The sequence below is a fragment of the Neolamprologus brichardi genome, chromosome 20 (assembly GCF_056152115.1).
Source record: "Neolamprologus brichardi isolate AB-2024 chromosome 20, ASM5615211v1, whole genome shotgun sequence".
Lineage (NCBI taxonomy): Eukaryota > Metazoa > Chordata > Actinopteri > Cichliformes > Cichlidae > Neolamprologus > Neolamprologus brichardi.
Window position 1 is genome coordinate 31,138,003 of NC_142123.1, and position 24,369 is coordinate 31,162,371.

The 24,369-nt window shown below is 39.7% G+C and overlaps 1 protein-coding gene across 2 annotated transcripts; it reads right to left on the minus strand.

Annotated features, from left to right (window-relative positions):
* Positions 1-1,522: 1,522 nt before the first annotated feature.
* On the minus strand, positions 1,523-12,260 carry LOC102786220 (uncharacterized). 2 transcript variants are annotated; one of them, XM_087834268.1, is made up of 5 exons: positions 12,186-12,260; positions 11,897-11,980; positions 7,904-8,081; positions 7,599-7,644; positions 1,523-3,556 (listed from the first exon to the last, which is right to left on the minus strand). In XM_087834268.1, the coding sequence occupies exons 4-5, from the start codon at positions 7,604-7,606 to the stop codon at positions 1,936-1,938; spliced, it is 1,629 nt and encodes a 542-aa protein (XP_087690394.1). In that variant the 5' UTR covers positions 7,607-7,644; positions 7,904-8,081; positions 11,897-11,980; positions 12,186-12,260; the 3' UTR covers positions 1,523-1,935. The 2 variants fall into 2 exon arrangements, with proteins under 2 accessions (XP_087690394.1, XP_087690393.1); XM_087834267.1 differs by lacking the exon at positions 11,897-11,980.
* Between the last annotated feature and the right edge of the window lie 12,109 nt (positions 12,261-24,369).

Consider the following 24,369-nt stretch of genomic DNA (forward strand, 5'->3'; position numbering starts at 1 on the left):
CCAGAATTACCTGAGGAAACTTCTTCTGTTCTGTTCTGTAAAATAATTATGAGTATTTTTTTTCTCTAATGGTTAAATCTTTATGTGTACAGAAGTTCATGAAGTCATTACTAGTTAACGTTAAAGGGATGGTTGGCTCAAAAGAGCTCTGACTTTTTGTCAGCCTGGCTACAGTGCTGAAGAGAAACCTGGGGTTGTTCTTATTTGCTTCAATCAGTGACGAATAGTAAGATGTTCTGGCTTTGCGGAGGGCTTTCTTAAAAAGCAGCAAACTATTTCTCCAGGCTAAATGATGATCTTCTAAATTTGTGACACGCCATTTCTTCTCCAGCTTACGAGTCATTTGCTTTAGGCTACATGTTTGAGAATTATACCACGGAGTCAGGTACTTCTGATTTGTGGCTCTATTTTATTTATTTTTTTATCCTATTAACAAGATAATTGACCTCTGTTGGATTAGTGTTCAAGTAGCTGCTCTGCTCTGTGTTGGTACAGGGCATTGAAGGTGTTAATAGTGGGTGAATTACATTCTTAAACTTAGTTACAGCGCTTTCAGAAAGACATCTACTGTGATAAAGTCTACTCTCCACTGCTGTGCAATCAATTATTGTAAATTTAAATGTTATCAGGAAATGATCAGACAAGAGAGCCAATCTAATCTTTTACTATTTCACAAATGGATAAAAAGGCAATGTTCACAATTTAGACTTTTTTAATGCAGGATATTTTATTAGATCAATTTAGCAGGAGCAATGCAAAAGCCAAAAAGTCCAAACAAACAAAAACAAAACCCAAAGAATTAAATTCGTTGATTTATACTAATCAAAATAAGCTACTCTGATTTAAAGCTCAGTTTGTTATGGTCTTTGAAAGGAGAGAGATTCCAGAAGAGATGGGCACATACAGCGCTGCTTATCTCAGTGTTCTGTGTTGATTCAGTAAAAAGGACTAGATGTTACAGTCCCTGATAATGCATAACAATCCAACAGAAAACCAGCATTCTTTTGATATTAATTATCCCAGGAATACAGTGGAAATCCAAATCTTCTCAAGTTTACAATCTACTGGACAACAGTGGAAAGTCTTAGAAGTTGTAATCAAGCAGGAAAACAATTGAAATACAAATCCTTGAATCTTGAATTTATAACCTAACATAGCAAAAATGAGCAGAGAAAAAGTCAAAATCTGCAAGTCCACATTTTGGGCAGTGATCGATCCCTCTGATGTCTCTGCTGGAATTTTCAACAGTGAACTTCTTAGATTCAACATAATACAATTTCTCTTATTCAGAATCATATATAGTAAGTAAGTAAAATTTTATTTGTATAGTACTTTTCAAGACAAAAATCACAAAGTGCTTCACAGAAAAGCTAAAAGCTAAAAACAGAAATAAACCAAAAAGAAGATTAAAAAATATAATATATATATATATATATATATATATATATATATATATATATATATATATATATATATATATATATATATATAATCATTATATAGTATATAATGAAGGGTTGGTGACAGATAATAACACATAAACTTCAGACATTACAATAATTTTCATTACTTAAACAAATTTCTCGTTTAACATATTTATCAGACTTGTACTTTGATTATATCTTTGATCAGGACTAAAGATGACTATTAGCAAAACCACATATAGACTTTATCATAGCACTTTTAAAAGTGATACAGAAAATCATAGCACTTTTGCTATAATTAAGTGCTATGTTTTTTATTTAATTTTTTCTATAGCCTTTTATTTATTTTTTTACTTTTAAAATAAAAGGCTGGATGTTAAGACCTTTTATCCTGCCTCAGATGTGATGAGAGGTAAGCTGGGGGGACTACAGTCTCTCTCTGTCCCACCCCAAAAACAACTACAATACATCTGCAGATGTGATGCACATTCAAATATGATGATTAGGGAACCTACACTTGAGTGCCCTCTTTGTTTTCTTTGTTTTTTGTAAATATTTTACACATGCCATCATATGCATACTTCACCCCACTGCGGATTGCTTCATTGACCTGACATGTCTTTTCCTTAAGCTTCTGAAACCTCTCTGTGTCTCCATTTTCTTTCATCTTCTCAGTCAGGTAGTCCAAGTGGACATAAGTGGACACTGAATCAACTTTCAAAGCAATTTTTCTGAGTGTTTCAATATGTTGGACAACCATGTCAATCCACTTTTCCTTGTCTGCTTCAAGATTATCAATTTCTTTTTGGAGATCATCCAAAATCGTAGATGCCTTCAAAGATTCTGCTTTGTTCTTGTCATACTTCTCCTTTACATCTGTCAGGGTTTTCTTAACTTTCCTTTTCTTGTTCACATATCTCCATTTTTCTTTTACATGAGCTGATGCAAGACACTTCCTGCTACAAACAGTGCATCGTCCTCCTTTCATGACCTCACAGTGTTCTGGTTTCCAGGCCACTGTGCATCCAGGATAGTGACAGGTCTCCTCACACAATGGGCAGCAGACAGCTGCTTCATAAAAAAACAGTCCCCACATCCCAGTAGAAATCGACTCTTGGTGTTTGTATGGCTCATCAACTTCTATTTCAAACTCTGCATTCAGCTTCATTTGTTGTTCATGCTTCTTCACAGCTTGCTGAATCTCTTTGATTTCTCTCCCTTTCAGCTCGATCAGCTCAATGCGGTCTTGCAGGTTTTGGATGCAAGCTGTCAGTCTGATGTGTTCCTTTATAACTTCCACAGTTTTCTCCAGTTTTTGAGGAGCAGTATCTTTCAGAAAATTTGTTAACTTTGCAATTCCATGTGCTGATGTTGTATCTGGAACATCAGGGTATCCTTGCTGATTCCGGACTTCATGCTGGTAGTTATCAAACAGGAAGTGAACAGGCTCATTATTCTCATTTTGTGCACATTCAATGTTTGCAGCTTTAAGAGCTTGAAAAACATTTTCAGGTCTTCTTCCATTTGAGTATGTGATGAGAAGAACAATGTGTTTCGCTATGTCATTTCCAAACAGAGACATTATTGAATTGAAGATGTACATGAGGCGGTCACTCACTCGGCATTCGGTTGCCTTCACTGCCAAACCCACTGCATCAATTTCATGAACTCCATCCTGCGATCGAAACAAGTCAAATAATCTTTGACTGATGATGACATCATGTTCAATCCCTTTGGTGCTTCCATATCCAGGTGTATCGATGATGGTCAGAGAGTAGGGCAGAGTTTTACCTTCAAAACCAAAGATCTCGTACACAATCACATCTGAAGTCTGACTTTCTGACTGACTTCTCTTCTCATCCTCTATGATCTCAAACCAGACTTCATCCTCCCACTTCACTCCCATGGTGTAGTTGAGCAGAGCGTTGATCAGAGTAGATTTTCCTGCTCCTGTTTCTCCCACAAGTAAGATGGTTTTATTTCTCTTTTCTGGATGTTTTTTACCAAAGGTAACTTTTTTCAGAGGTCCACTCATGTCCGTCTTTGCTATTACCCTATAGCGAATAGGAGGGCTTTCAGAGACTCTATCACACCTTGAAATAATGTGCTTGAACTTTGATGAGCCAGTATTCCTGTCATAAAAGAAATACAACAGAGCAGAAGCATCATTAGACTGTAAGTGCAAAGTGGGTGGGCAGTTTTTCTTACTGTTTCAATTTTTTCAATCCAATTTTTAATTCCGTTTTATTTACACAGCACCAAATCACAACAACAGTCGCCTGAAGACACTCTATATTGTAAGGTATCCCCTACAATAATACATAAACCTGCTTTTATTGCTCTTAGGCATGAACATAATACAATGGCACGCCACTGATTTTACATTTTAGGACAAAAAATTCTGCTGGGATATGTACAAGTTTAAAGAGACCAGAAAGAATAAATATATTATAAGGCTCTCAAATCTATCAGAATAATCTGAAAACTGTTTCTAAATCAGTAAACCCAGGGATTAAGCAAGCTAAAGGCACATTTCATCACTGCCATATTTGCATTGAAAATTATGTTTCTGTTTTTTCCCTCTATGATATTTGATGTCTTCCATGTGTTCTGTGTCAGGCACTGCTGCTTCAGCTGCTAACCCCCTTATTATACTTTTGGTATGTCCAGTTTGTACAGTTTTTGCAGTTCACCTCTTCAGACTTGAATTAAATTTGTGGCTGTTAATATTTAATTTGAAGGTAAAAGTGGATGTTTATCTAGGCTTTAATATTTAACAGACCAGAGTATATATTAATGAAATATGTGATTCATAACTGTAACATTCTGGACAGTGAAGTAAGTTGAACAAAAAGAGAACTGTACCCTGCAGTTGTCTTCTATTGCACTACACTACATGCTATAGTAACACTTATTTTCCTCCAAACAATATACAGTGGGGCAAAAAAGTATTTAGTCAGCCACCGATTGTGCAAGTTCCCCGACTTAAAATGATGACAGAGGTCAGTAATTTGCACCAGAGGTACACTTCAACTGTGAGAGACAGAATGTGAAAAAAAAATCCATGAATTCACATGGTAGGATTTTTAAAGAATTTATTCGTAAATCAGGGTGGAAAATAAGTATTTGGTCAATAACAAAAATACAACTCAATACTTTGTAACATAACCTTTGTTGGCAATAACAGAGGTCAAATGTTTACTATAGGTCTTTACCAGGTTTGCACACACAGTAGCTGGTATTTTGGCCCATTCCTCCATGCAGATCTTCTCAAGAGCAGTGATGTTTTGGGGCTGTCGCCGAGCAACACGGACTTTCAACTCCCACCACAGATTTTCTATGGGGTTGAGGTCTGGAGACTGGCTAGGCCACTCCAGAACTTTCAAATGCTTCTTACGGAGCCACTCCTTTGTTGCCCGGGCGGTGTGTTTTGGATCATTGTCATGTTGGAAGACCCAGCCTCGTTTCATCTTCAAAGTTCTCACTGATGGAAGGAGGTTTTGGCTCAAAATCTCACGATACTTGGCCCCATTCATTCTGTCCTTAACACGGATCAGTCGTCCTGTCCCCTTGGCAGAAAAACAGCCCCATAGCATGATGTTTCCACCCCCATGCTTCACAGTAGGTATGGTGTTCTTGGGATGCAACTCAGTATTCTTCTTCCTCCAAACACGACGAGTTGAGTTTATACCAAAAAGTTCTACTTTGGTTTCATCTGACCACATGACATTCTCCCAATCCTCTGCTGTATCATCCATGTGCTCTCTGGCAAACTTCAGACGGGCCTGGACATGCACTGGCTTCAGCAGCGGAACACGTCTGGCACTGCGGGATTTGATTCCCTGCCGTTGTAGTGTGTTACTGATGGTGACCTTTGTTACTTTGGTCCCAGCTCTCTGCAGGTCATTCACCAGGTCCCCCCGTGTGGTTCTGGGATCTTTGCTCACCGTTCTCATGATCATTTTGACCCCACGGGATGAGATCTTGCGTGGAGCCCCAGATCGAGGGAGATTATCAGTGGTCTTGTATGTCTTCCATTTTCTGATGATTGCTCCCACAGTTGATTTTTTCACACCAAGCTGCTTGCCTATTGTAGATTCACTCTTCCCAGTCTGGTGTAGGTCTACAATTCTTTTCCTGGTGTCCTTCGAAAGCTCTTTGGTCTTGGCCATGGCGGAGTTTGGAGTCTGACTGGTTGAGGCTGTGGACAGGTGTCTTTTATACAGATGGTGAGGTCAAACAGGTGCCATTCATACAGGTAACGAGTGGGGGACAGAAAAGCTTCTTACAGAAGACGTTACAGGTCTGTGAGAGCCAGGGATTTTCCTTGTTTGAGGTGACCAAATACTTATTTTCCACCCTGATTTACGAATAAATTCTTTACAAATCCTACCATGTGAATTCATGGATTTTTTTTTCACATTCTGTCTCTCACAGTTGAAGTGTACCTCTGGTGCAAATTACTGACCTCTGTCATCATTTTAAGTGGGGGAACTTGCACAATCGGTGGCTGACTAAATACTTTTTTGCCCCACTGTATTATATAATCATTATTTTCTGGTTCTCACTCTGGTCTACAAGAATACACTTTTTTGTCATTTTGCTTCAGTAACAACACCGCAGTGGATTTTAAATCAAACACCAAGATATAACTGAAGTGCAGACACCCAGCTTGCTTCTGGACGTAGTGTTTTGAGTGGGAGAAACATTTCATCAATCTTATCAAAAGTGCATTTTGAGTCTGTGCTCTGTACTAATGGCCAATAATCATTAGTCATGAGAACTCATCCAAGACTTCTGTAGAAGTCATTTGGACAAGAGACAAAACATAATTCCTACTGAAAAGGTAACCTCTAGATGAACAGCTCTAGAAGTACAGATCAGCTTTCTCGGATATTCTTACCTGTATCATTGCGTAAGCATCAAATAATTGCATTAACTGTTCAGGAATTTCAACGATTTTTTCATGTTGTGAGTTCCAGTGAAAGAGATAGCAAATGCAAGTTTAATGCTTGCAATCAACTCTAGATCTTTTATCTGCAGAATGTTATGAAATAACAAAGGAACAGGCCTTTTGTTAAACCCCTTGAGTGACAGCTGAAAGTCTGAACATCAATCAAATATTGATCGTGTGATTTAAAATGCACTGGGTGGCGTTTAGTGATAAAATTACAGAAGAAAAATTAAGGATTTGTTTAAAAATAGGAGTGGGTTTCATATTTGAGCCATTGCATTTGACCAGGATGCTTGCTGGGTTCTCCTAGGTGAGGAAGATAGGGCATGTCTAACTGGTGTCGCCCTGGAAGACACTAAAACATACATACTAATATGTTTTAGTGCAAAATTTTATTTAAAATATAATAATTGCTATGTTTAGACCAATCATCAGGACTACTCTTTAAATTGAGACTTTTGGAAACAGCAAAAGCTTCCATACTTTTGTTTTTTGTTTGTGTACATACAGTTGTCTGAGCATCTCTGCTTACATTACTGCCCAAACAGAAGAAAATGGATTGTTTGCTGCTAAACAAAGTGCCCACTTTGATTAGTAGTTAACAGGCTCCGGGACGTAGTCGGTGTGTCCGGTTTGGCTTTGAAGTGGTTTCAGTCATACCTCTCAAACAGATGTTTTAGTGTTTTTGCAAATCAGTTTATGTCACATTCTAAGGATCTGACATGTGGGGTACTGCAGAGTTCAGTTCTGGGTCCTGTTCTTTTTCTTTTGTACATGTTACCTCTAGGACTTATAATTAGGCAGTTTTAAAATCTTGGTACTGACTTTTAAAGCTTTGAATTGTGATGCCCCTGCCTCCATTTCTGAACTTTTAGAACCACACGTTCCCTTTCACAGCCTGAGATCATCTAATCAAAGGCTGTTGGTCGTCCCACAAACCAGAGGAGATAGATCTTTTAGAGCGGTGGCCCCCAGGTTGTGGAATGCTCTCCCTCCATCAGTACGTTGCCTTGATTGTATTTATTCTTTTAAAAAGCAGCTTAAGACTCATTTATTTAGATTGGCTTTTAATTAGATTTGTGCTGTATGTTTGATTATTGATGTATTTTATGTATTTCTGTTTTTATATTACTGTGAAGCACTTTGTGGATTTTATCCAGTGAAAGGTGCTATATAAATAAATTGATTTGATTTGATTTAATTAATCTCATATTACTCACATTGTCATGATAACTTGTAAAAGGAGCTTTATTCTGCAATGATTGCCTGTAGATAAAAACAACAACAACAACAAAAACAAACAGTTCAGTCAGCTACAAGATATTAATTGAAAGGTTTCTGTATTGGATGAATTTTATCATTAATAACAACTACATTTACTATAATTTCACTAAGCTGTATTTTACGGCAGTACAACACCTACAGTGTCTTGGTAAAGGCAACAAGATAAATTAGTTTTGCTGAAATCACCTTTTTACATAAAGTCTTGAAAACTGTAATGGCTTACACTTGAAATGATTTTTACCTGTGTTGTTGGCTCAGTTTAAGGACCAGCAGTAAGCATTCAGTGTTTTTACAGTCTTCAGCAGCGAAGAGACCACACAAATTCTCCTTCCTCCAGTAATCTTCTTTTGTTGTTCTGCTTGTGTCACACTTTTTCTTTTCACATTTTAACAAAAAGAACCAATGAACTGATCATCATCCTGTACACAGAGAGAAAAAAAGGAAACCAAGGAAAAATTAGGTTGACCTGCAGCAAAATAAAACTGTAGAAAGTAAACTTTCGGCACATACACACTAACATATTTTACTGCAAATTTTCATTGAACATGTGACAATTACTATGTTTAAACCAATCATCTGGACAATTCTGAAAATGCAGACTTTTGGAAACAGCAATTACTCAGTTGTAGTTTAGGGTTGCTTTGCAGACTGGCAGAATCAGGGGCCTTTGGAAATAGTGACACATATACAATGGTTTGCTTTACAGTGAATTTTGCTTTGTGGTTTTCCATCCTTTTGTTTCTTGTGTGTGTACAGAGATTGTTAAGTACTAATCGTAATATGAAAAAAAAAAGTCTCCAGTGCTCCATAACATTGAAATGCAAGTCAAACAAAGATTGGTCCTCAATTATGGGCTGGACAATACTGATAACTGAAATAAACAAAAGTAAAAGTGGATTAACTTTTACATTTTTTAAAAAGTAATGTGACAGTAAAAATATAAATAACTAACGTGAAACCTGTGTGAAATTCTTCAAGAGAAAACTCATGGACTGCAGCTGTAGTTCAAACTAAAGCTGAGTGGTTAAATTAAATTTTATTGAAACTTTTTTGTATCTATACAGCGCCAAATCAAAACAAAGTAATCTGTTTTCCCGTGTGTTTCAACTTCCCCTGATCCCTCCTGTGTGTATTTAAGTCATCTGTCTTCCTTTGTTCAGTTTCAGGTCAGCTATTTTCCCTCCACGTCTTGTCATAGTAACCTTAGTAGTCATAGTTATCACAGATGTCATAGTTGATTCATAATTTTTTTTTTTTGCCAGTTTAGGTTTTAGTTTAGTTGTCGCTTGTGTTTTGCCTTTGCTCAAGTTTTATGTTGATGTCTACCAGCCATAATAAATGGCTCGCTGTTAGTTAAAACCTCTGTTCATCTATCTACCGGTATACCCCACTATGGCACTTGTTTAATATGTGCATTGAAGGACATGTCCTGGTCAAAACTGACTTCAAAATTAATCACATTCTTACTGAAGGCCAGGGTCATGCTGTTTAGATACCATATTTCTAAAATATTTAGGGCTGAGTACAATAACATCAGGTACAATAATTCAGGTCTGTGTGTTTTTAAGACATTCCTGCAGTTTAACTAATTGGTGTGTGCTATCTGCCTTCATGGATAGATAAGGCTTAGTGTCATCTGCATAGCAGTGAAAGTGCATGCTATTAAACCTGGATCCTCTGTAGCTGGTTACCAAGACTATGTACAGTACCCTCAAAAGATCTACTAGATCAATGGACCAGTACTGGTCCGTGAGTCATTTGGTATCGGGCTGCGAGAGTTGAGGGTTTTTATCGTTTTTTTTTTTTATCATTTGTATCATCAACTCGGTTTCTCGGTCTTTTCCCATGTGCTATGAATAAATCTTCTCTTTTTTTGGTACTGGTACTGGTTTTATTTTGTTGTAATTATCTGCAATACCTTAAATGCCGGTCAATGAAAATATTGTCAAACATGAACTGGTCCGTGGTGCAAAAAAGGTTGTTGACCGCTGTACTAGAAGATGTGAATGCACCACTACGCGACCATTACCCTGACTGACCAGCTAATCTACACCGCGGCAGCAGTCACCAGTTAGCTACAAGCTGAAAAGCCACAAGGAGCAGTAGTAATATGATCAGGAAGTGAAGATTAAACAGTATTCAAAGCAGGAAGTGATGAATTAATGGTAATAAGAGCAGGAAGTGATGAATAAACACTAATAAAATCAGAAAGTGATGATTAAACTAATAAGAGCAAAAAGTGATGAGTAAAGAGTAATAAGAGCAGGAAGTGATGAATAAACAGTAATAAGAGCAGGAAGTGATGAAGAAAGCATAATTAGAACAGGAAATGTGGAATCAGCCTGAAGTCTAAAGCACACAGATTGAGTCCACAGACCTGAACACTACCACAGTGAGTCTGTTTCAAACAGCAGCTCGATGTTTCTACAGTTGATCTGTGGCTACATGAGCAGATTTCTATGGAACCAATGTTATTGTGATGAGTCAGCATGAAATGAACAGAGTGGACTGAAGATTTGTGTAGAAAAAGGAAATTGCACTCGCCACTGTTGTTGAGAGAAACCTGATGGACTCCAGTGAGTCTTCTTTTAGAGACTGTGAGATTATTATATTATCGTATGCCACGTTAGACCCCTAATTAAAGATTGTGAAATCATTATGTAGTTTTAGTTTGCATTATTCTCCTGACTTAGAAGAGGTGATAACTATTACAGTTATTAAACTGATTTGTATTACATTAGACTGCTGATTTATTGTGAATGAATGATATTGTTTTATGATGCATTATACTGCTGAGGTATAAGACATACTGAGTCATCGCCTTATTTGTCTGATTAGAAAAGAACAGAACATACTGCACAGGAAGCCAAGGTCATAACTTATGCTCACTGAGAGAGAGAAAGAATGTGAATGTTTAGGTTTTATGACTAGGTAGAGGGCGGCTGAAGCTATAAGAATGGGAGGAATGCTCAGACACTTCGAGATCAGGCGGACACCATCCCGCGCTCATCTCCCCTCCGGATGGTTTATGCTCAAAAGTGTTGTATGGAATAATAAGATTTGTATGGAATAAAAGATTGTTGATTGAGCATTTATACAACGAGTATTGTCCTTCCTTCAGCCCAAAGATCAAAAGAATTGGGAGGTTTTAACAAGACAAACAGCACTCAACTGCAGCTCTGCTGCTGCTCTCACACTTTTACTTTCACTTCTCTAAAATGACCTTGAACTTCTTTTTTTCTGGTGTTGCTCCCCTTCTCCTTGCAGCTGTTTGTCTGTGTTTGCTGCCTTTCCCTTTACAGGAATCAGCCACTTTATATTTAGTGATGTGTGCAGCAAGTGAGAGGAGTCAGGAGTGGTGTTTGGGTGAAGTTCAGAAGAAACTCACAGGATTTCCTTTTTCTGCACCAAACTAAAAGCTTCGGGTGGCCACTTAACTATGATTTTGTTAACCCTGAAATTTTTCTTATCTAAAAAAATAAAGTTAACTTAAACTTTTAGTCGTATGTGACATAAATTCTCACACAGTTCTCCATTGCTCTGCAAAGACATTACATTTGTGCAACTTAATTGCATGTTGGAGGTATTTCTGCTCTTTTTTGTGATCAATGTTATGGTTATAATGCATTGTGCATATTACACAGAAGACTTGTCTGAAAAGCAATAAAGCAATGCAGTGTATTACTTACTCGCCGGAGAAAGTAATTCAGTATGCTACTTGTTACATTACCTTCATATAACTTTGTAAAATGTCCTAAAACCACAGTCACACAATTACCAGTTAATAGTATAAACCTATAGGCTATAGTCCCAAACACCAACACAAATTCCTACTATAATGAGTACACACGTGGTGTTTTTCACAGTATTCAGGTATAACACAAAGCTGAAAAAAGCAAAGATGAAAACCAGCACAAAGAGACTTTAAAATGATCTCCACAGTGATTCAACTGTAGAAACATGAACAAGTAGAAACAAAAGCTGCAGTGACTGCTCATTACTGTTTTTTTTTTTACCTTTTGAAGTTTAGGGTCTGTCTGCTGGGCTGACGTCCGCATTCACTGAGCTTTAAGAGAGGGATCTTAAAGCTCAGATATGTTAAACATGATGTTAACACTAACCTTGTTGGTTTGCTTAGCATTAGCATGATGTCAGGGCAGATGCTCATAAAGAGCAGTGTTGTGTTAACGGTATGACGCATTTGTTTCTGTACTGAATACAGCTTTCACTTTACCATTGCGCTCTCTTCCTTTTGTGCAATAAAAATAAAAGTAATGTCCATATCCAGTTTGCAAGCTGTGCTGTTATTTTCCTCCTCCTGCACACAAATTGAAATCAGTTGATTGTTGCTCAAGTGCAAGTGGAACTGGTTGGATCAATAGGCAAACAGCCTAACAAGGAATTAGACCTTTCTCTACAAGAACCAGTTTTCGATTCCAATCCCTAGTGATTATTCAGCATGAGGTGAACAGAGTGCACTGAAGATTTGTGTAGAAACAGGAAAAGTGTTCAGCTGCACTCACCACTGTTGCTGAAAGAAACCTGATGGACTCCAGTGAATCTTCTTTTAGAGACAAACAGGACTTGACTGCTGCTCTCTCACACTTTTACTTTAGCTTCTGGAAAATGACCCTGTTTTTCTGGTGTTACTCCTCCTCTTCCTGACGCTGTTTATCTGCGTTTTCTGCCTCTCCCTTTACAGGAATCAGCCAGTTTATACTCAGTGGCTTTGTGCAGCAAGCAGTGGCATGTCTAGAAATTTTTGTTGGGGGGGGGGGCAGGTAGGGGCACAGATTTGGAGAAGGGTGGCAGATGTAATTGGCAGATAATGTTGAAAACAATTCTACCAACCGTTAACCATAATTCAATAACCCTATAAACCTAATAACCAAATGCGCTTTTAACTCTTATTAGAATGAGATTTTAACCACTACGGTGCAAAGTTTTTAGATACTGCGTTGATAAAGTACAAGAGATACAATCAGTCAGTCAAGAACAGCAATGTTTGCATAGTATTTTTACTGACATGTAGTGCACATATGTTTTGGGCAAAAACATTTTTAAATATTAAAATACAAACATTTTTAACATACAATTGGCAAATTAGCCAATGCCAATGCAAAACTTTATCTGCCTGTTAAAAAAAGAAGATAATCTTCTCACAAACTGGTGTTTGATTTTGAAACAGGAAAAAAGTGGGGAAACAAATGAAAAGACTAACATTTGAATAAAACCTGAAAGCAAGTAAATACTTTATATGCTGCCTTAATGTAAACTTTGGTAATATTGATGTATAAAGAACAACACTGGCTGATGATGAAATACAGTCAGCTGGCATGGTGACACTGCCAGTATTAACCTGCAGGGCTGGACTGGGACAAAAAATTGGGCATTTTCACTACAGACCAGCCCACCAGGTATTAAAGCCATAAAGCCTTTGAATGAAAACAGACGCTGTTGTGACAGTGATGTACAGTCTTTTTGGTATATGTACGATTTCTATACATTTTACGTCAGATAAAAACTTTGTTCGCAAGATTCAGATAATTATTTATTAAAAGTGAGACATTTTTAAATGAGAATAAGAAAGAAAAGTATTTCTTTGTGCCCCCCTTTCCCTGTTAATGCCCTACCTGCCCCCCTGGCAAAACTTTGCTAGACCCGCCCCTGCACAGTTACCAGCTGTCAGCTACTTAGAAAAGGATCCTGGTGTTATTAGTCTCTCAGAAACAGTTCAGAACTTCAACTCATTCATGTCACCTAAAAGGTAAACCTGCTTCTCCATCACCTGTTCAGCTCTGATGGTTCAGTAAGGACATCTCCTAGTTTCATCTTCATGTTTCCCTCTCACCACATAACCAAACCATCATGACCAGCATCTTTACAGCTGTGGCTCCAGCAAACATCAGCTGATACTAGAAATTAATATTAAATAAATTCTAACAACAGCTGATCAAACTTAAACGTGCTGCTGTTGTTTAGCGCGACATCTGCTGGTTTCTTCTTTCTGGCGCAAAGTGGGCAATAAACATGCTGTTACAAAAAAAGAAAAAAAAAAGTAATCAGCCCACCGTGCAAATGTCCGATGGCTAGTCCAGCTATGTTAACTTGTTAATCTTTCGCCGAAAAAATGTTTTCTTTCGTGCTTGGCTCTCCTTCCTTTGCTAACATGATGCTCATAGTGCAGAAGCCGGTGATGCATTCACTTACCCTCGGATATCTGAGCTTCACTGTGAAACCATACTCGTACATTTCATATTTCATTAAATTTTATTGTTTTAGCTTCGGGGTGGCACCTGGGGTGGCCAGTCTGGTTGGGGAGGTGGCCTGTGCCCCCCCCCCCCCAGGCCACCCCGCTGGACACGCCACTGGCAGCAAGTGGGAGGAGTCAGGAGTGTTGTGTGGGTAGAGCTCAGTTTACTTCATGTAGTGGTGGCACTCCGGCTCTATTTCACTCTTCTGTACCACCTTTAGGAGTCAGTCGGGCAACATGCATTTGAAACGCAAGCAAGTCCAGGTACTTTTCTTGCAAAAAAGATGTTTATTTAAACTTTTAATTTACATGGCAAGACTCGGTCAAAAAACTGTGTTGCTTCCAGCTTATCCGACTCCCCAACTACGTAATTACAGTGTGCCGGAAGCCCAAAATACTAAAAAGCGCATTCGAATGTCGCACTTCTATATTCTATACCTTTAACAAAACAGTATTTTGAAATTAACTAGAAATTATATTCTTAACATCAAACATGTATATTTCTCCTCTAGTCATTTTACCAGTACCAATAAAATTAACCTTTAATTGGCTCTTACATCATCCGGCCCCTAATTGGTTAGGTGGGAGAACTAAACAATTACTAACTTACACATTAATCACTAAGAGCCAACCTAATTGTAATGTCCATGAACAAATATTCTTTCTCTTCATCGCTCGGATGAAGCCTCCTCCAGAAGACACAACTTGTTAACAGGTCTTTCCAGGATGTTGCTTTTAGTTTTTACTTTCAATCTTCGGACTGTTTTTGAGTACTGTTTTCTTTCTTCTTTTAACATCCACAGCACCTTCCTTAGCTTCATTATCCAGGCCACTGCTCTTTTCAGTTTATTCCAGGCTGAATAGTAGTCAATGACATGTTTCATTGGTTCCATGCCTTCCTCAACTTTCAGTATGTTAACCGTTGCTGAAGTCTTGACTTCTGGATCATTTTGAAGGTTTTCCTTCTTTCTCACTGGCTGTTCTGGCCATTCATTTTCATCTAGAAGATAGTTCGGCCTGTGAATCCATGAACCTCCTTCCAACAGATCTTTTGCCTTTAAGCCTCTGCTTGCTTGATTTGCAGGATTTTCTGCCGATGTCACATACTTCCATTGCGATGGCTTGGTTGCTTCTCGAATCAGTGAAACTCTATTTGCAATGAAAGTTTTGAAGTGAGATGTTTCGCTATCAATGTATCTAAGCACAGTTGTGCTGTCCGTCCAGAAGACCGATTGTTGCAGAGGAACTTGAAGTTCTTGTCGCAGTAATCTGTCCATCCTCACTGAAATCACTGCTGCAGTCAGCTCAAGCCTAGGAATTGTGACTTGCTTGAGCGGAGAAACTCTTGAGAAAGGCGCAATGTCTCTTGCCTCGTCTATTTTCCATCAACAAGTAAGAGACAGTTCCATATGCGTAATCTGAAGCATCGGAAAAATGGTGCAACTGCGCAACAACGGTGCATCCGAAACCTGTAGGCTTTAGGCATCTACTCACATGGAAGTTGAAGAGGAGTACAACGTCTTCTTTCCATTTTTTTCCAAATTTTTGCATGCTTTTCATTGATCTCCTTGTCCCAACCATGCTGCTCTTTACAGAGATCTTTCAACAAAGGTTTTGCAGGCAAGATGACTGGTGCTAGAAAGCCAAGAGGGTCATAAATTGAATTAATGACTGACAAAATGCCTCTTCTGGTCATTGGCTTGTCTTGCAACCTTATAGTGTAAGTGAAGGTATCTGTTTCTGTGTTCCACTGTACACCTAGAGTTCTCTCAACTGGCAAAGTGTAAAGCCTAAGATCCAGATCTTTCACCTCGTTGGCTCTGTGTTCTTCAGGAACTGACATCAACACTTTTCTACTGTTACTTGTCCATTTTGTTAATGTAAACCCTCCACTGGTACACAGAGCACGAAGATCACCGACTAATTTTACTGCAGCCTCTTCTGTAACTACACTTTTCAGACAGTCATCTACATAGAAGTTGCACAGGACTGTCTGAACAGCTTCTGGAGATGCTTCTTCCTTGTGATCTTCTGCCGTTCTTCTTAGCGCATATGAGGCGACACTTGGTGAGGAAGTAGCTCCGAAGAAATGCACCATCATCCTATATTCCTTCATGGGCTCATCCAGCTTGCCATCTGGCCACCAAAGAAAACGAAGAAGATCAGCATCCCTTTCTGGTACATTGACTTGGTAAAATATTGATTTAATGTCTGCCATCAGCGCTACTGGCTTTTCACGGAATCTTAAAAGAACACCCACCAGTGTGTTAGTCAGATCCAGTCCCTGCAGTAACTCCTTGTTTAGAGACATATCCTGGTATGAAGCCGTACAGTCGAACACGACTTGCAAATTTCTCTTCTTCGGGTGATACACCCCATGGTGTGGTATATAGAACACTCTGTTGTCGTCACGGCTCAACTGGTGGTCTGGCACTGGAACTGAATAGCCCTTGATGATGATGTTTTCCATGAAGCACTTATAATCTTCAAAAAACTGAGGATTCTTCTTAAACTTCCTGAACAAACATGCTATCCGCTACTCCGCAACACAACGGTTGTTTGGCATTTGAAGATTCTCATTCTTAAGTGGCAACCCAATGTTATAGTGTCCATTTTCGAAGGTCGTTGTCTTTTCCACTGCTCGTAGAAACTGTTTGTCTTCTTGTGACATTTCCTCTTTGTCATCATAATTACGTTCTGAAAAATCGATGTTATACTGTTGGACCAGTAGCTTCTCAACTTCCACTAAGGAGATTCGGCTTACTGAGAAATGTGGTTCTTTGTTTTCTGAGTCATTTAGTTATTTTCTTATGGGTCCATTCACAACCCAACCAATGGTGGTCTTCACTGCATAAGGACCTCCATTTTGTCCATTAACGATACGCCATGGCTCCATTGCTTTTGCACAGTTGGCTCCTATAAGCAGGTCTACATTAGCCTCTATCTCTGGTAGCCTCACTTCATGAAGATAAGGCCACTTCTGGATGTCTGACTGCTTGGGTATGTTTCCACTATTCACAGGTATACTAGTGTGAGTGAACACCTTGGGTAAGTCAACGAACTTGGAATCTTCCAACCCACACACTTCCAGGTCTGATATAACAAAACTGTTCATGAGTTTCTGTTCTCCTGGTTTTTCCTGACTCATGGTACTTAGAAGTATCCGTGTAGGCCTTCCTTTAACATTCAGTTTCCTTTGTAGATCTTCCGTGCAGAATGTTGCCGTGCTTCCCGGGTCCAAAAAAGCATATGTCTCTATATATTTATCACTCATTTTAGATTTGATCTTGACTGGTACTATAGAGAGCACACATTCCTCTTCTCCAGTCCCTATAAGCCAACAAGTATATATATATATATATATATACTATATATATATATATATATATATAGTATATATATATACTGCTATATATATAGAAGCTGACTGCACTCCACGAGCGTCTGGCAGCACAAATGAACCAGCTGCTAATTGATGAGAGACACCCGGAATGGCTAACCGAAGGTCGGACGGTCCTGATCCCCAAGGACCCCAAGAAGGGACCAGTCCCCTCCAACTACCGACCAATAACCTGCCTCAGTACTACATGGAAGCTCCTGTCAGGCATCATATCGGCTAAGATGAACAGGCACATGGGTCAATACATGAGCGGGACACAGAAAGGAATTGGCAAGAATACCAGAGGCGCAAAACACCAGCTACTGGTAGACAGAACAGTCAGCCGAGACTGCAAGACCAGACTAACCAACCTGTGCACTGCCTGGATTGATTACAAGAAGGCCTATGACTCAATGCCCCACAGCTGGATACTGGAATGCCTAGAATTGTACAAGATCAATGGGACCCTAAGAGCCTTCATCAGGAACTCAATGGGGATGTGGCGTACAACACTAGAGGCCAACTCCAAACCCATAGCACAAGTCACCATCAAGTGCGGGATCTACCAGGGAGATGCTCTGTCCCCACTGCTGTTCTGCATAGGCCTGAACCCCCTCAGTGAGATCATTAACAAGACTGGCTACGGATACCGACTACGGAACGGAGCAGTTGTCAGCCACCTCCTGTACATGGATGACATCAAGTTGTATGCCAAGAGTGAACGAGACATCGATTCACTGATCCACACTACCAGGCTATACAGCAATGACATTGGAATGTCGTTCGGGCTGGAGAAGTGTAGTCGGATGGTAACAAAGAGAGGGAAGGTAGTCAGAACTGAGGGGATTGAACTACCAGAAGGCAACATTGCAGACATAGAGGACAGTTACAAGTACCTGGGGATCCCACAGGCGAATGGGAACCATGAAGAGGCCGCTAGGAAAGCTGCAACCACCAAGTACCTGCAGAGAGTCAGGCAAGTCCTGAGGAGTCAGTTGAACGGTAAGAACAAGATCCAGGCTATCAACACGTACGCCCTGCCCGTGATCAGGTACCCTGCTGGGGTAATAGGCTGGCCAAAGGAGGAGATAGAAGCCACTGACATAAAGACAAGAAAGCTCCTTACCATGCATGGAGGGTTTCACCCCAAGTCCAGCACCCTGAGGCTGTACGCTAAGCGGAAGGAAGGGGGTCGGGGACTGGTGAGTGTCAGCACCACAGTCCAGGATGAGACAACGAACATCCAAGAATACATCACGAAGATGGCCCCAACTGACAGCGTGCTCAGTGAATACCTCAGGCAGCAGAAACCCAAGAAAGAGGAGGGAGACGAGGAACCATCATGGAAGGACAGGCCCCTGCACGGTATGTACCACCAGCAGATAGAGGAGGTGGCTGATATCCAGAAATCCTACCAGTGGCTGGACAAAGCTGGACTGAAAGATAGCACAGAGGCACTAATCATGGCAGCACAAGAACAAGCTCTGAGTACAAGATCCATAGAGGCTGGGGTCTATCACACCAGGCAAGACCCCAGGTGCAGGCTGTGTAAAGATGCCCCAGAGACAATCCAGCACATAACAGCAGGGTGCAAGATGCTAGCAGGCAGGGCATACATAGAACGCCATAACCAAGTGGCCGGCATAGTGTACAGGAACATCTGTGCCGAGTATAACCTGGAAGTCCCGAGGTCAAAATGGGAAATGCCCCCAAGGGTGGTGGAGAATGACCGAGCTAAGATCCTGTGGGACTTCCAGATACAGACGGACAAAATGGTGGTGGCTAACCAACCGGACATAGTGGTAATAGACAAACAGAAGAAGACGGCCGTAGTGATCGATGTAGCGGTTCCGAATGACAGCAATATCAGGAAGAAGGAACACGAGAAGCTGGAGAAATACCAAGGGCTCAGAGAAGAGCTCGAGAGGATGTGGAGGGTGAAGGTATCGGTGGTCCCCGTGATAATCGGAGCACTAGGTGCGGTGACTCCCAAGCTAGGCGAGTGGCTCCAGCAGATCCCGGGAATAACATCGGAGATCTCTGTCCAGAAGAGCGCAGTCCTGGGAACAGCTAAGATACTGCGCAGGACCCTCAAGCTCCCAGGCCTCTGGTAGAGGACCCGAGCTTGAAGGATAAACCGCCCGCAGGGGCGTGCTGGGTGGTTTTTTTTTTATATATATATATATATATATATATATATATATATTGTCGCAGACGGTGAAGGCGCTGCGTGGAAAACAAATCCTTTTTTTTTCTTTTTTTTTTGTCTCGCCACTTTTGCGTGCACAGCGGTGGGCCTGAGAAAAGACAGCACTGATGAGTTGCCATTTTCTATAGTGTCTTGCCCATTTGGGGTTATGTGTGAGTTGCTGTCCCTTGTTAACCTGTGTGCTATGTCGATTTGTTCTTAAACGGTTCCCCGCAGCGCTTATCCTGTCTTACGGGCAATCATACAGTTTTATCGTTTTTAATAAAGTAAAGTTTTTAATTGTTTTTAGGTGCCGCTGTTACATTGTTACTTTCATTTTGAAAATTAAACCCTTTTTAACTGACTGTGCGCCTACGGCTCTGTCCTATTTTAAATAGGTACCTACCATGGGTCACAATATAACTGTAAATTATACATTTTAAATTGTTATTGATGTCTTTACCCCTAGTCCTAAAGTGTATATGTTAGATTTATATTGTTAATTGTCATTTATGCTTAGAAATATCTACTCATATATGCTTAGAGTTGTATAATCAATGTCATGTTGGTAGAGGTTTGATCCTTAATAGTCTGCAAAGACTTTGTGTGCATTCCAGAGTGTTCTGGCATTCACACCCACACCCTGGGGTCGTACCTTCTCTTATTGTTTTATGGTAGGATAAACGTGGCTATGTCAGTTTTAGTCTAAGTGCCTTTTGTTTAGATGAACTGCTGGACTTCCAGACCAGCAGGTTTAGGGAAGTCTTTATTGGGGACACACACACACAACGCATAGGCAAGGTACTCTTTGTGTGTATGTAGACGTCATATGTTAATGAACCTATGTATATTCATGTAACCTCAATAAAAGAGCAGTGTTATGGGGGAGTGGACGAGAGCGACTGAGGTCAAGCGTCGTGGTTGTCTCCCTCATGCATGAGTAACACAAAGAATTTTGCCTACTTGTTTCTTGCTTTTGCTGTGTAATTAAATTGTCTTGAACGTTCCAGCGAATAGGTTCAAACTACAAACCTATCAGTATATTTATTTTCTTACTCTTCTATTTATTGTTTGTTTAGTTGCACTGCTGTAACTGGAGCCTCGCCGTCTCGTCTCTCTATATACTGGACTGTGTGTAGCGGAGATGACAATAAAGTTTACTTTGACTTCAGCAGCAAGCAGGCGCACCGAGGGCTCTCAAGCTCACTTTTTGCGTACAGAATTTCGAAAAAACATCGGTGCAAATTATAATTCTGTATCATAATGTCCGGTGTTTTCGTGTTGTTTTGTTTTTATTTTATTTTATTTTATTTTATTTTGTGAGTTGGTTATTAGATGCTGCTCCAGCCAGCCAGAGAATCCCCCGCCGCCCCGCTCTCTCCTCCCTGTGCCGCAAGCAGCAGGCGCACGAAGGGCGTCCTTATTCCCAGCAAATGGGCGATAGAAAACCGATCGGTGCCTATGCCATTCCCAATATGCGCTGGCTGATGTCGGGGCAGCATGAGTACGAGCAAAAGGTTTTTCTTTTTTGACGATGCCCGTGATGCCGCCCCTCACCAAGATGCCGCCCCGCCGGGCAACCGCCCGTGTCGCCCGTATCAAAAACCGCTACTGTGAACAGAGATGAAAAATACATAATTTAGTGAGAGTTTAATACTATTCGTTCTTAGTGGCTGCAGCGAGCCTGTTTTTGACTGCAGAGCTGTGGCGGGGCGCGGTCTGCAGGGCGGCTGCGGGGGAGGCGGACGCACCTGAGCAGCATCCGCAATCACGCCTCTCCGGCTTAAAACAGAATGAGCTAAGCCTGTTGTTGTTGGTGATATGTATAGGCTGTAGCCGAGTGTGTAAGTCGACAGCCGCAATAAAGAGGTGTACTGAAAAGTGTGAACATGTGGTCGGGTTTCCCGTGACCCAATCCTGTGTTATGGCACCACCACAATGATGCGCAACAGACCCGACCACATATTCGCACTTTGAGAACCACTGCGTTAACCCCTGACTATATGTAACCGCTCCCGAAGGTTATCTTTAATGTTTAGTGTAGAATAAAGAGCCATGCTCCAACTGATGTTTACCCAGTATTTAACCTCATCTTCACCAGCAAACACAGATATTGTGTCAGCAAAATAAAATTGCAACCCAAACAAAAACGTATCGCGTGCACCTTTATACCAAACATTCAGGAGCAATTGCTTGATCCTTCACCTACCGGCGGCATGTGTGCCTTAATTGAACATCCGTCCAAACCATGCGCACCTCAAAGCGCAATACACAAGTCCACCAAAGGTAGCAGCAATACAACATATGGGATTACATTAAATACTCAGTTTTTAACAATATAATTACATCCTACTGCGACAGCTACACTATACATATTTTCCCGTTTAGAGGCAAAGTCAACCTTTACAATGTAGACAACAGAAAATGGATATACAGTTTTTATTTTCACTCTTATTTTCATTGATTAGAATATAAAAAAAAGTGACACTAAAGTTTGTGTTCCCATCTAGTGATATTATTTTATCATTATGTTATTATAGCATAAGGTTCAGTTAGCTTTGCACCAAAATAGAAACATCCTCCGAAGAGCTACTTTTTACTTTCTTACTCTGAGTACATTTCAGAACTTGAGTAAAGAAGTTGAATCAGTACTTCAACTTTTACTGGAGTATTTTTTAACAGTAGTATTTGTACTTCTAGGTAAGTGCAGAATGTCTGTACTTTTGTACTCTGTGTGCAACACATATAATAGGCTGGGAGTATGCTTGTGCTGTGAGGTCCTTGCCTCCACGTGGTTATGTAACTGAGCGGTGGACAGGATACGTTTATATTTATTATGACTTATATATATATAATCTACTTCTTTTATATCTTTTTGACCTGGGGTTACAATTTCTTGTGAACGGGTAAAATACAAACGTAACATATATAAGGTTATTCTGTTTGGTCAGAGTTTTGTTACAACACAATAAAAAAAAATAAATTAACTTCAAATAAAGAAGAAAAGAATGACTACAAAAATAAATAATAGGTAAATATTTTCCTTTCCTCCATTATTGTGTTTAGGTTTGGGTAGACAATGGATGAATTTCTGAACATTAAAAGATGTTATGATACACAATTTAAAATAGATTTTTTAAATAAATAAGGATTTTATTTCTGAGTCTTCTGATAAATGAGATATTAAATATTGTTTGTTTGCATACTGCCCCTCTTTAATTTCCAAAGTCTTTAACTGACTTTCATTCATGTGTTATTTTTATGTCTGTTTTATCAGACATAATTTATTGAGACCAAATAAAACACCGTTAAACAACGGTGCGTTATTTTGATCAAAAGTTCCAGATATGCCTCTGTGAAGAACATTTTTGCAGAGCAGATGTAAAAATAGCCTTTAGGAACATTGTAGTGTTCTGTTTGATCTGATGGAAATGGAGGACTGAATGCATTTTAGTATAATGAGCAAGTCTAGTTTATAACTAATAATGTATAATTGTAGTTTAGTAAACCTCAAGCAGTCAGTTTCTTTCGAGCCTGAATGAAGCTTTGAAAGTGGAAAAGATTTAAGTTATGAGAGGAAACAGGAAACCTAAATAAAGTAACACTATTGCAATAGTGTGTGTGTGTGTGTGTGTGTGTGTGTGTGTGTGCGCAAAGGTGGTTTATGAGGACATTTCACAAGAATACACGCCACACTGTCCGGACATTTGGAATTATGAGGACAGGGCCGATGTCCTCACAATTCATGGAATGAAAACTCGATGTGAGGGTGCTTAAATAGGTGTCAAAAGCCTAAATTCAAAATTTCAGCGAAATCGAAAAAAAGTCCTTACTATTCACAATTACCCAACTTTTGTGTATAATCTGTGTATCAACACAGCTCCCCTGTAGACCGGTTTGGGTACTGCACCTGGTCATGAATATTCACACAACGTGTATTTTTTAAGGCTTCTGATTGGCTAACAGCCGGAAGGTCCCTATAATTACGGTTTTTGTCAGATAGTGTGTGTTACATAAAACAATTCTGTGTTCTGATTGGCTGGCAGGCAGAAGGTCCTTATAATTACGGGGTTTTTTTAAAAAGATTGTGTGTTACATAACAAAGTTCTGTATTCTGACTGGCTGACAGTTGGAAGGTACCCATTGTTGTAGTTTTTATTAAAAATAGTGTTTCAAAACATGACCATAGATAAATCCTTAAAACTCTGTTAAATTTAAAACTCCACTTTCAGTGATACTGAGATGACTAAACTACTTAATCTAGCACTTAATATATACTGTAGTTATGCTTTATTAACTCTTGACTGTGTGATGGTTAATTTTTTAAGCATTTCTTTTTTCATATTTTGCTCTAGGAATCCTTTATATTATATATATTATATGTATTATTATATATTATAATAGAGGAGAGGAGAAAAGTGCGACCGCCTTCGTCAAGAGCAGTTTTCCTATTTTATTGTGAAGGTCCTGTGTTTCCATGTTCATTCTGTTCAGTTTTGCTCCCCCTGTCTCGTTATGGTTATTCGTGTTACTGTGTTCCTTGTGTGTTCTCACTTCCTTCTTATCCTTCTGTGTATTTAGGTCAGTGTCTCCCTCAGTCCTGTGTTGCTTCCTCCCTCCTTACTATGTGCGTGTCCCTGTGTCCTTCCTCATGTATTTAGGGCTCCCATTATAGTTCATGTTATTTTTCCCAGTTTCGGTTTTGTATGACTTTTTTGTGCTCAGTAATAAAGCTGTATTTTAAGTTCACATTTCACCCTAGTGAGTTTGCGTTTGGGTCCTATCCTGCATGAAATCAGCTGCTTTATGACACCATCTGTCATGGCTGGGCAACACTCGTTGCCTTGTTGTTGTTCGTGTGTAATTTACGTTGAGTACGCTAACCAC